At 58.5% G+C, this 12,733-nt stretch overlaps 1 protein-coding gene across 6 annotated transcripts in view; it reads right to left on the bottom strand.

Annotated features, from left to right (window-relative positions):
- The window catches only part of CRTC1 (CREB regulated transcription coactivator 1), a 42,085-nt gene that overhangs the window by 9,381 nt on the left and 19,971 nt on the right, over positions 1 to 12,733 (bottom strand). For 4 of the 6 annotated variants that reach the window (XM_064175054.1, XM_064175056.1, XM_064175055.1 and 1 more), the window contains 8 exons: positions 11,823 to 11,884; positions 10,926 to 11,020; positions 10,005 to 10,090; positions 9,575 to 9,618; positions 9,094 to 9,314; positions 5,777 to 5,907; positions 5,046 to 5,312; positions 2,679 to 2,780 (listed from right to left, as the gene is read on the bottom strand). In XM_064175054.1, the coding sequence (XP_064031124.1) occupies positions 2,679 to 2,780; positions 5,046 to 5,312; positions 5,777 to 5,907; positions 9,094 to 9,314; positions 9,575 to 9,618; positions 10,005 to 10,090; positions 10,926 to 11,020; positions 11,823 to 11,884 (1,008 nt within the window). The remainder of the gene's footprint in view (positions 1 to 2,678; positions 2,781 to 5,045; positions 5,313 to 5,776; positions 5,908 to 9,093; positions 9,315 to 9,574; positions 9,619 to 10,004; positions 10,091 to 10,925; positions 11,021 to 11,822; positions 11,885 to 12,733) is intronic. The other 2 variants (XM_064175057.1, XM_064175059.1) reach the window with 1 other exon arrangement.

Here is a 12,733-nt window from a genome sequence, read left to right as displayed (position 1 = left end):
ATCCCTGCCTGCCCCCTCCACACCTCCCATCCCTGCCTGCCTCCTCCACACCTCCCATCCCTGCCTGCCCCCTCCACACCTCCAATCCCTGCCTTCCACCAAGCCCCATTCCCAGCCCCAGAGGTGAGAGTGCCACAGAGAGCACCAAGCAGCAGCCCCAGAGCTGCTGGTGCAGTGTCAGTAGCTGCTGGCAGGAGCCTCTGTGTGTGCTCTGCTCGCTCCATCTGTGAGCCCTGCAGCTCCCAAAGGAAATCAGCTGCAAATGTCATTACTTCAACACTTCAGAGCCCTGGGATAATTTATTGACAGCTCAGTGCAAAACATCTTGCTAACAGCATCTCCTGCACAGCAGCACGAGTTCTGTTTTGTCAACAGGACATCTTCTGGGGTTAATGATGTGGTGACTGCAAGAGAACAAAGGAACAAAAACCCCCCAACGGCCCCCAGAGCACAGCCCCTGGCTGGAGTGATCAATCTCCAGATACATACCATGGGATCCAGCACAGCCACTACCACAAGCAGATTCCTGCCTAATTGGAACAGTGTGCCAGGTGGCAGGGGAGAGCAGCAGAGTGGTGAGAGGCCATTGGGCCAGGGAAAGCCATGCAAACAGAGCTGGCAGCTGTGAGCAGAGCTTTTCAAGGCATGTTGGGACAGGAGGACCTTCATGTGACACACACACACAGGACACAGAGACACATCTAGGACACGAGAGCGAAGAGGTTGGGAGATGTGGAGTGATGAGAACACTTCTGCTGAATGAACCCTAAGTGACAGAGAGCCCCAAATCAGCCCCAGGGTTGGTGGGTTTGGAGCTTATCTCACACTGATCCCCTGCACCCTCAGCTCGTGGGACAAACAGGAGCAATGAGGACCCCTCCCCAGTCACACCTACTTCATGCTGCTCTCAGCAGCCAGTGCCAGACCCTTCCACAACGGAGAAATGGCACCAAGCTGCCTGTCCTCCCTGCAGCCTGCTCTTTGGGACCTGTCCCCACAATCACAGCTGGCCCCAAGTCTTCTTCCAAACTGTTGTGGGCTTTTCCCTCCTCTTGTTGCTGCTTCTCCAGGCTTCTGCAGACTCAAGAGGTTCCACCTGCCCCGAGAGCCTGCTGGCCACTGCCAGCCCCTGGCTGACTGCTGCAGGCAGGGAGCTGCCTGGTTGGTAACTGTGAGTGTTAGGAAGAGGGCAGTGCTGAAGCAACAGAATGGACAAACCTGCTGCTGCCTGCCCCACAGAGCTCTGCTGCCTGCCCCACAGAGCTCTGCTGCCCACCTGAGAACAGCAAAACTGAAAGGGAGGTTGCAGGACAAAAGAAGCCCAGGAGGAACAAACAAAAAGAGCAAAGCTGTGCTGCACTGGGCAGTGGTGGCTGCTGCCCAGGGCCTGGGGCTGAGCAGTGATTAAAACCAGTTCTGGAGAGGTCAAAGGGGAAATAAAAATCAAGGGAACATCCAGACTGGATGAGCTCTGGGTCTGAGTACCTGCAGCAGGCCTGGGCACAGCTCTGCTGCACCAGGACAGCCTGGGCTGGGGTCAGTTTGCTCCACACCGAGCACAGCAGAGGTGGGAGAGCAGCAGAAGAGGGAGAACCAAGCAACAATTAAGCAAGGGCTAAGAAAATGCAGGCAGGCCTGGCACTGAGGCCTGGCACTGAGGCCTGGCTGAGCTTACCAGGGGCCTGGCAAGCTGTGGAACCAAGAAGGGACAGCACTTGTCAAGAGAGTGTCCTCCTACAGCCTTCAGCATCAGACCACAAGACAGAAAATGGATTCTCAGGCTCTGCAAGAACTTCCTGCACCTGGTTTCCACAGGTGGGATTCACCAGAAAGGCAGCCCCAGGGAGCTGCTGGAGCAGGGGCCCCAGGGGTACCCTAAGGGCTCTGCTGTAACTGTCCTGCTGCTGCTGTCCCCTTCCCAGGGCTCTGCTGTAACTGTCCTGCTGCTGCTGTCCCCTTCCCAGGGCTCTGCTGTAACTGTCCTACTGCTGCTGTCCCCTTCCCAGGGCTCTGCTGTAACTGTCCTGCTGCTGCCACACCAAAATTCCCCTTCCCAGGGCTCTGCTGTAACTGTCCTGCTGCTGCAGTCCCCTTCCCAGGGCTCTGCTGTAACTGTCCTGCTGCTGCCACACCAAAATTGCCCTTCCCAGGGCTGCACAAAGCCCAGGCTGTGAGCAGCACACAGGAGATGTGGAGCCATGAGGACACAGAGACAGGGCAGTGTGCTCCCTAACCCAGCTCCTGCCAGCCACAGGCACAGCTGCTGCCTCCCAGAGCACTTCCTGCAGTGCCTGTGCCCTGGTGACAGTACCCAAATGTCCTGGTGTGAGGGCACCTGGGCACAGAAGGGACCTTTGGTGCCACCAGAGGAACCTCCTGCGTTTCCCTCTCTCTCCTCCCTGCCCTCCCTGCTCTATCTGCCAGCTCCTGGGGCTAACTGATGGGGCTGTGCCTGGAGGTGCTCCCCCCCACTCCCAGAGTGTTCAAACAGCAGCCTGGGACGATCCAAAGGGAATTCAGCAGCTACTGCAAACCTGTGGAGCTGAATGAGAGTGCCAGGGGATGAGGCATCAGTAATGCATGGGGCACAGACAGTGAGACAGCTGTGGGGCAGGGATGGAGACTCAGCTGGAGACACACACGAGGAGGAAGGGCTGTGGAAGCAGAGAGTCCCTTACTTGAGGGGAGCTGCCAGGAGAGAAGCCTTGATTGGAGACAGGAGAGGTGGGAGACTGGTTGGCAGGGGAGCCAGCACTACTGCGGTACTGCTGGAGTGAGGCCTACAGAACAACACAGAGTTAGAGACCATGGCCCTGGGGAGGCTGCAGAGCCCTCCTCGGGGTGAGCAGCTGCAGGAGCCTGGCACCCTGAGCAGGGCACTGCTCCACCAGCAGCGCTGAGAGGTTTCCTCCCTGTCCTCAGCTCTGCCCAGCCAGCAAGGCAGGGCAAGAACTCAGCTCCTGCTGCTCACTCTCCAGCCCAGCTGCCATCCCCACACACCCTCAGCCTGAGCTCATCCAGACCCTCTGCTGCCCCTCTGCCCAGTGCTGGCACCCTGGGGGTGTTACTGACACAAGTCACCAGGCTGAGGCCTCCAAAAAAGCAGCTTCTGAGCCCAGGACGTGAAGCAGCCCTGGGCTGAGCTCCCAGCAGGGACACTGACCCTGAAGGCAGCTGCCTGCAGAGCTTCCCCCTCTGCCTCAAGGAGAGCCCTGAGCCAGTGACCACCTTCAGGGCATTTCACTAATGGCCCTAATTAGCCTCAGCAACCACCACAGCTCCCCCACCACAGCTCCCCCACCACAGCTCCCCCACCACAGCTCCTTGGGTGACTGAGGACCCGCAGTGAAGAGCTCTGCAGTGGGGCAGAGCTCTGAGCTCAGGGCACCACAGCCACAGAACTGTGCTTTAACCCTTCCTGCTCTGCACTGCTGCTCAGGCTCCCAGAGCAGCTCCCCGAGGACAAAGGCTCTCAGTGCTGCTGTGTGAGGCTGCTTTGATCAAGCAGTTAGCTGAGAGGATCTCAGCTGCTCTAAGAGGGAAGCAGCCTGGAAGTTAAGGTCACCAAGAAGTTTAGGATGAGGAAAGCAACACAGAAAGCAAGGAATGAAAATCAGCATCGTCCCTAGCTGGGGATTGGAACCAAAGCACTGGGACAGGCTTGGGGCAGGTTGGTGTCCTCTCCACTGCTGCATTTGTCCTTCCCTCTTCCCCCTCCCAACCCTGGAAGGGAAGTGGCACCTCCCAAGAGCTCTTCACAGCGAAATTCAGCACTGCACCCACAGATCAGATCCCTGGGCAAGGGCCAGAGCAACAGAGAAGAGTTTTTGCCCATTCTCACACCAGCTGCTACCACTGCAGGAGGACACAGAAGCCCAGCAGGGCAGAGTCAGCAGAGAATGGGCACTGAGAGACTTCCCTGGCTGCTCTGGAGCCCTGCTCCTGCTCTGCAGGAGGATTTCCAGGTGCAGAGACACAGCAGTTGGTGATAGAGGATGTCACAAGAGGGAGAGACTGCTCAGAGACCACCAGTGGGTATGGAAACACTCCTGGGCACCTGGGAGCAGCCACAGACAGCACTTTTGAGTGGGATGACCTCCAATCCCCTCAAATAAAAGGGTTCTAGAGAGAGAAAACCCCTGGGGCCCTGCCCAGCTCTTGCAGCAGCTGCCCCTGGGCCAGCCCCAGGCTGTGGCACCCAGCTGGGGGGAGAGAAACGCTGAGGGATGGCAGCGGCTGCCAGCTGGGGGTGGGCACAGGGAACAGCAACACCACAGCCCTGGGACAGCCCTCTGGAGAGCCCTGGGACAGCCCTTGGGAGAGCCCTGGGACAGCCCTTGGGAGAGCCCTGGGACAGCCCTTGGGAGAGCCCTGGGACAGCTCTTTGAGACAACCCTCTGGGAAGTCCCTTTGGAAAGCACTGGGACACCCCTCTGGGACACCCATTTGGGAAGCCTTGGAACAAACCCTGGGACAACCCTTTGGAGAGCCCTGGGACACCCCTCTGGAAGCCTTGGGACAACCCTTTGGAGAGCCCTGGGATACTCCTCTGGATGCCTTGGGACAACCCTTTGGGGAGCCCTGGGACACACCTTGGGACATCCCTCAGGGAGCCTTGGGACACCCCTTTGGGGAGCCCTGGGACACCCCTTGGGACACCCCTCAGGGAAGCCCTGGGACACCCCTTTGGGGAGCCCTGGGACACTCCTTGGGACATCCTTCTGGGAAGCCCTGGGACAACCCTTTGGGGAGCCCTGGGACACCCCTTGGGACACCCCTCAGGGAAGCCCTGGGACACCCCTTTGGGGAGCCCTGGGACACCCCCAGCACACACTAAGCCCTCACTCTCCTTTTAACCATGGACTCAACCCAAACCATTCCAAACCTCCTGAAGCTTGAGAGCGAAGCAGACTTTGAAAAGCCTCTCCCTGAAGTCAGACTGCACAGAAATGTGCCCCAGCTCCCCCCCAACCCCACCCCCACCCCCTTCCTTGGCCACTTCATTGCACCCTAAGGGCATTGCCCAGCTCAGAGCAGGTCCTTACCGAGTTGATGTCGATGCCCATGGTTGGCTGGGTCTGGCTGCCCGGTGGGGACTGGGGCATGGAGGAGGGCACCGTGACAGAGAGTGGGGGCAGCTGAGGGCCTCGTTGCAAGGCAGAGCTCTGCAGCAGAGGAGTGTTCTGAGGCAGGGTGCTGGCCACCTGGGGCTGTGGTTGCTGCTGCTGCTGTTGCTGCTGGGATGTTGTCTGGGTAAAAAAAGGGTAGGGGGGAAGCTGCTGCTCCAGAGACAAAGCATCCATGGCCACGGCCTGGAAGAGAGAACCAAAGTCAGGCTGAAGGCACAGGGAGGACCACACCAAGCCAGGCAGAGCTCAGTTGGCACTGAACAAAAGCTCACTTAAAGGTTCAGAAGCAGCCAGAGGCTGCTTCTGAACCTTTAGGTGAGTTTTTGTTCAGTGCCAACTGAGCTTTGCCTGGTTAGGAGCAAGCCCAAGTGTGAGGCTGCTAACCCAAAGTCACACTCGACTGGGATGACTGAGTCCCACTCAACTGGGACAACTGAATCCCAGCTCTGGGACAATGCCAGGAGAGAGCAAAGTGTCCCCAAGGTGGTGCTTTAGCAGCTGGGAGGGCACAGAAAACGCCACCTGCCCCTCCACAAACCTCTTCCCTTCCAATTACCAAACACTCCAGAGAACAAAAGGCCAAGAGGAGAGCTGAAGTCGAAGCTTCCTGTGGCTGAAGAGCTTTCAGCCTGCAGTCAGGCTCCTACCTGAGTGATTGGGGACAGAGGGGACAGTGTAGGAGACATCTGCTGGGACTGGGGTCGCCTGGAGTCTGCGCTCAAGGAGAGAGGGCTGACGGCGGGCGGGCGGTGCTGGGAGGGTGCTGCCGGCGTCATTCCTGCCAGAGAGGGAGGGAGCAGCTTCAGAGGGGACAGAACAGAAGCTCAGGGAGCCTTGGGCTGAGGTAGGTCACTGCCCAGACAATGCAGAAGGGCTGCCAGGAGTGGACAACCACAACATGCAGAGAGCTGAAGTGGAATCAGGCTGCAGCTCGTTAGCAGGTCTGTGGAAGTCTCTGTCATGGAATCACTGAGTGGGCTGGAAGGGACCTTCAAGAGCATCCAGGTCCAACCCCCTGCCATGGGCAGGGTCACCTCCCACCAGCTCAGGTGGCTCAAGGCCTCATCCAGCTTGGCTTTCAACACTTCCAGGCTTGGAGGCTCTACATCATCTCTGGGCAGCCTGTTCCGGTGCCTCAGCATCCTCCTGGGGAAGAATTTCCTCCTCATGTCTCATCTCAGTCCAGCTCCTTCCAATCTGAAGCCATCAGCTCTTGTCCTGTCTCTGCAGGCTCTGTCCAAAGTCCCTCCCCATCAAATCCTGGCAGACTGCTCAAAGGTCTTCCTGGAGCCTTCTCTTCTCCAGGCTGAACAGCCTCAACTCTCTCGGCCTGCCCTCACACCAGAGGTGCTCCAGACCTGGGATCCTCTTCATGCCCTCCTCTGAACCTGCTCTGCCAGGCTGAAGAGCATCAGGATGAGAGGCAGGTCCCTGTGGTGCACCCTGGACCAAAGCTAGGCAGAGGCTGAAGGGAGGCTGTAGCCAGGTGGGGTTGGGCTCTGCTGCCAGGCAGCCAGGGCCAGAAGAAGGGGACACAGCCTGGAGCTGTGGCAGGGCAGGTTGAGGCTGGATGTTGTTAGGAAGTTGCTGGCAGAGAGAGTGATTGGCACTGGAATGGGCTGCCCAGGGAGGTGGTGGAGTGGCTGTGGCTGGAGGTGTTGCAGCCAAGCCTGGCTGGGGCACTGAGTGCCATGGGCTGGTGCCTGGGCAGGGCTGGGTTGGGCTGTTTGAGCTTGGAGCTCTCTTCCAACCTGCCTGATTCTCTGGTTCTATGAGGCACTTAGAGCTGTCCAGGTCTGTGCACAGACACTGACTTGAGGCTGGAACAGGCAGAGCAGCTTCAGAGGTGACCCAAAGCAGAGGTGCAGCTCCTGTAGGCTGCCAGGCTGCAGGCACAGCCCCAGGCAAGGCTCTGCTCCAGGTGTGAGGGCTGCAGGCCCAGGGAGAGGAGAGCAGCTCAAGGAAGAGGGCTGCTCTGAGGGCACTCAGGGTGGCAGGAGAGCAAACAGCTACTCGGTGGAAAATGCAGAAGAAAAACTGGTTCCACAGGAAGGGCTCCAGGTTTAATGGGCTGGCTGGGAGCAGGAGGGCAGGAAGCAGCCTTCACACCTCCAAGAGCCAGGAGCTGGCAGGGGACAGGGACAAAAAGATCCCAGGGTTGGCATTTTGGTCAAACTCAACACAAAGACCTGCAAGTTTTTAAACCTCTTCTATTTTCTGCCTCACTCCAGAGGAAACAAACACCCTGGAAAGTGATTTCAGGACAATCCAACGAGTGAGCTGTTCTTCCAGAGCTGCCAGAAAGGAGGAATTCAGGAGAGCTCCTAGGCACTTGGCAAACGTTCAAGGCTTTCAGGCAGGCTGCCAGGGAGCCAGGAAGTCCAAGCTGCCAAGGAGCCAGCAGGCAAACTGGCTCAGAGCATGCAGCTCCTGGGCACTGCCTGGCTGCCCCTGTGCCTGTGAGAGACCTCAGAGAGCTCCAGTGCACACCTGGGCAGCCCCAACCTGCTGGCAGCTGGCTGTGACCTGGCAGCAGTTTGTGTTCCTTCTGCTGGGGCTGCTGAGGGCACAGAAGTTCAAAAGCTTTCAGGTTGCTCTTCAAGGAGCAGTGAGAGCAGCAAACACTGCCTGTGCCAAGGATGGAAGCACAGGATGGTCTGCAGAGTGAGGCAGGAAAACCAGCAGGGAGAGCATCCTTGGAATCTCTTCTGGCTCTGTGAGCCCAGGAGGTGTTTCCAAAGCAGCCTCCACCTCCCTTGTGTGGGTTGCTGCTGTTTGCTTTGCTAGGTTTGGAGAGCACAAACAATGCAGCAGCACAGCCTGGCTAACCCCACACAGGTTGTTTTGTTTCTGTCCAGGCTCACAACAGCCCAAACAGAGCTCTGCTGGAGTCACAGAATCAAACAGGTTGGGAGAGAGCTCCAAGCTCAAACAGCCCAACCCAGCCCCCAGCCCTGCCCAGCCACCAGACCATGGCACTCAGTGCCCCAGCCAGGCTTGGCTGCAACACCTCCAGCCACAGCCACTCCACCACCTCCCTGGGCAGCCCATTCCAGTGCCAATCACTCTCTCTGCCAGGAACTTCCTCCTCACATCCAGCCTCAACCTGCCCTGCCACAGCTTCAGCCTGGGTCCCCTTCTTCTGGCCCTGGCTGCCTGGCAGCAGAGCCCAACCCCACCTGGCTACAGCCTCCCTGCAGGCAGCTGCAGGCAGCAATCAGCTCTGCCCTGAGCCTCCTCTGCTGCAGGCTGCACCCCCCAGCTCCCTCAGCCTCTCCTCACAGGGCTGTGCTCCAGGCCCCTCCCCAGCCTTGCTGCCCTTCTCCAAACACCTTCCAGCACCTCAACATCTCTCTGCAATTCAGCAGCCCAGAACTGGACACAGCACTCCAGGGGTGTCCTGAGCAGTGCTGAGCACAGGGGCACAAGAACCTCCCTTGTCCTGCTGCCCACACTGCTCCTGAGCCAGCCCAGGATGCCATTGGCTCTGCTGCCCACCTGGCCACTGCTGCCTCCTCTGCAGCTCCTCTCTCCCAGCACCCCCAGGGCCCTCTCTGCCTGCCTGCTCTCAGCCACTCTGGCCCCAGCCTGTAGTGCTGCTTGGGGTTGTTGTGGCCAAAGTGCAGAACCCTGCCCTTGGCCTTGTCCAATCTCCTCCCATTGGCCTCTGCCCACCCATGCAGCCTGGCCAGGTCCCTCTGCAGGGCTCTGCTACCCTCCAACAGCTCCACAGCTGCTCCCTGCTTGGTGTCATCTGCAAACTCACTGCTGCTGAACTCAATCCCCTGGTTCAGATCATCAAACAAGGAGGCAGGGATCACTTAGGCTGGAAAAGACCTTTAAGGTCACCAAGCCCAACCATCAGCCCAACACCAGACCAAGCAGCACCACTCAGCACCACACCATCCACCAGCTAAGAGGAGTGACCCCCACAGCAGGCAAGCGCTGAGGGCTGGCATCTTACCCTGATTGGCAGTGCTGATGCCCAAGTGAGTCAGGTTGGCAGCAAGATTCCCAGTGCTGTTGGAGCTACTCAGGGCTGGGAATGTGGATTCCTCAGGATCCAAGGGTGTTGGGAGAGGGGAAGGGAAGTGGATGTTAGTCAGGTCTGGCAGGGAGCCGCCGGTGTTGTGCGTGGCAGGGATCAGGGCTGTAGTGTTCTCCTGGTCAGCTGATGGGAAGATGCTGCACAGGGGAGAGGAACAAAGACAAAAGGCAACTCAGAGTGCAGCTCCTCAGAGCAGCTCTGCACACAGGGAAGATGCCACAGGCAGAAATCTTCCTTCTCTGATGCCCCCATCAGAAAGGCAGCAGCCAGGGCACTGCGAGAGGGAGCTCCTGCAGGGTTAGGACAGCTCAGGGCTCTCCAGGGAGCTCAAGGCAAGCTGACATTCACCACACAACAGAACTCAGTGCTCTGCAAGAAGCAGCTGCTCCAAACTTACTTGATTCCTGGAACTTCACAAGATTTAGGTCTCGATGACCCAGTCTGCAAGAGAAAGAGGAGAGCTGTAAAGGCTGAGACACTGCTGGAGATGAAAGCTGAGGGTGGGCTGAAACTGGCAGCTTCTGCCGAACTGAATCCCTTCTTCCAGAGCAGCTGCTCCACACCACAGCTCCTGAAGCCCTTACAAGACATTTGGCACCTTTGATTTGTCTCAAAAGCGTTCCAAATTCCAGAGTTTCCCCTGACAGGATAAAATATGTCCCCAGACAGCTACAACTCAGGTGTCTGATCTCACCTTGGGTGATTTTGGAGCTAAGCACAACTTTTCATCTCTAGCCTCTGCCAGCAGCCTGCTTTGGCTGACAACTTTTAGAGCCTGAGTTTGCCTAAACACCAAATCTCTGCACTTTGCCACGTGGGATCCTCACCTTTTTAGTGTCCCATCCCTGTTTAGAGAGGGTTTTGTCTGCCTCAGAGGTGGGTTCCTCCATCCCAGGGACAGTCAGTAACAAAACTACAACAGAGAGCAAAAGGAATTCAGTAAGAAATGTTCAGATCTGGGGGGGGACCTGCTGACTGCAGGGGACAGGACCAGCTGAGCTTTAAGATCCCTTCAGCCCAGGGCACTCTGTGGTTCTCTGCTTCTGCAGCTCTGCAGGCACAGGAGGAGCTGCAGGATGCTGCACACCAGATAGGAGCTGCAACTTCCTCTATCTGTGGGGTCAGATAAGGGTTGAGGGAGCTGCACCTTCCTCCACCTCTGGGGTCAGTTAAGGGTGGAGGGAGCTGCACCTTCCTCCACCTCTGGGGTCAGTTAAGGGTGGAGGGAGCTGCACCTTCCTCCACCTCTGGGGTCAGTTAAGGGTGGAGGGAGCTGCACCTTCCTCCACCTCTGGAGTCAGTTAAGAGCTCAGGGAGCTGCACCTTCCTCCACCTCCGGAGTTAGTTAAGGGTTCAGGGAGCTGCACCTTCCTCCACCTCTGGAGTTAGTTAAGGGTTCAGGGAGCTGCACCTTCCTCCACCTCTGGGGTGAGCTAAGGGTGGAGGGAGATACACCCTCCCCTGTCTGTGGGGTCAGTTAAGGGTGGAGGGAGCTGCACCTTCCTCCACCTCTGGGGTCAGCTAAGGGTTCAGGTTCCAGCAGGCTCTGGGAGCTGTCGCAGCCGCTCCTGGCCCGGGACCCGCAGGGGCCAGCAGAGGGCACCTCAAGTCGCCGCCGCTCGGCGGAGCCTCGGCAGGGGCTGTCTGCAGGGGAGGGCTCCAGGGCTGCTCCCTGCAGCTGCCCATCGGCTCCTGAAGGGCACTGCTCGGAATGCCACCAGGACTGCCGCTGCTTTGTCCCCGTTTACCTCTTTTCTGCTGCATGTCCTGTGACCCTCCCGTGAAGGACTCAGGCTGGGCCGGTGCCATGGTGCTCTGGTGCAAAGCAGAGTCAGAATTTGTCCTGAAAGGGAGGCAGAAACCAAAGGAAATGTCTATTGCCAGCTGCTCTCAAGAACCTGCACCCTGCACCCACCCCCCACAGCCACAGCTGGCAGCGAGTGGGCACAGCCTCCCGCTGGAACAGCCACGCCAGGGAGCTCAGCTGGCCCTGCTGCAGGGCACGCTGGCTGCTGCCACGGAGCACAGCTGCCTCTGCTCTGCTCAGCCTGGCCACCACCAGGCCATGCCAGCTCCAAGCTGGAAGCTGCTTCTCCACCCCGTGGCTAGAGCAGGCCCTGACCAGCAACCATCCCTGCTTGGTGGGGGGAGGAGGTGCTCAGGGTGGAGATGGGAAGCCCCCACGGGCACATCCCTCAGGATCAGCTGCCTGGGAACAGAGCTGACCACGGAGGGAGCTCCAAGACAGGCAGCTCTGTGCTTCCCACTGCAGCACCTGCAAGGGAGGACTCAGGCAACTTCTGTGCTGCCAAACCTTTGGCTCCGTGGCAGTTCTGGAGCCCAGCAGAGCCTGGGCAGCTTTGCCTTCCCAAGAGCAGCTCAGCTGGCAGCCCTGGCTTTACCAGGGGCTGCTCTAAAAGAGTGAGCACAGGAAAAGCAAACCAGGCCCCTTCTCAGCTCAGGAGGGCATGGCAGTGGGCACAGCAGTGGGCACAGCAGCGGGCACGGCAGCTCAGATGCCCACCTGCTAGGGGAACAGTAAAGGCCTCTGCTGCACACCCAAGTGCTGGAGTCCCAGGGAAGGCCCAAAGGCCAACACCAAGGCCAAGCAAGCAGCCTCTGAGTGCCAGCACTGTGCCACTCACCTTCTCCAGCTGGTGTCTGACGGAGGGGACAGGTACACAGTGCCATAGGGACAGCTGTCCACGTGATGCCTCGGTTAAGGGCAGAACATCACTTGCTCAGTGGAGGAGGCTGCTGGAGATCTTTCCCTAAGGAGTAACTCAACTGACCCTGTCAGCACCACTGAGCTCTCAGCAGAAAGGAAAGGACTCCTCATGGGGACCACACCGACTTCAACAGGACACCAAAGTCTTCAGCTGGATTGCTGCCACCTGGACAGGGCAACTCTCCTCCTCCTTTGCCCTTTGTGAGCATCCATCTCTACCCCTCTCCACTCACACCTCCCCTCCAGCCCCATCACAGCACATCTCAAGGCAGTCAGGAGTTAATCAGCTAATTCCTTGTCACCAACAGCACTTGGCAGAGGCTGAGCTGATGAATCAATTTGTAATGAACACAGAGCTGCAACGCAGCCTTCTGCTTGGGGTTCACTCAGCTCTGGAGGGAAGCTTTCACCAAGGCTGTTTGCCTTTTCTGTCCAAGGATCTCAGCCCCTCCCAGCTCCATGGCATCACCATCTGAGGGGAGAGAAGGGAGCTCTACACAACAGCAGCTACCCAGCGACCAGAGCACAGCTCAGGGGCAGCAGGGGACATGGAGCTCTTCCCCCTGGTATTAAGTAAATGAGAGGAAATGGCCAGGGAAGAGTCAGGTTGGGTATCAGGAGAAATTTCCTCACTGCAGGAATGGTCAGGCACTGGCACAGGCTGCAGGAGTGGTCAGGCACTGGCACAGGCTGCAGGAGTGGTCAGGCACTGGCACAGGCTGCAGGAGTGGTCAGGCACTGGCACAGGCTGCAGGAGTGGTCAGGCACTGGCACAGGCTGCAGGAGTGGTCAGGCACTGGCACAGGCTGCAGGAATGGTCAGGCACTG

The sequence above is a fragment of the Pogoniulus pusillus genome, chromosome 41, assembly GCF_015220805.1.
Source record: "Pogoniulus pusillus isolate bPogPus1 chromosome 41, bPogPus1.pri, whole genome shotgun sequence".
NCBI lineage: Eukaryota > Metazoa > Chordata > Aves > Piciformes > Lybiidae > Pogoniulus > Pogoniulus pusillus.
The sequence above is the reverse complement of the archived record's forward strand: the minus strand, read 5'-3'. Positions and strand labels throughout refer to the sequence as shown.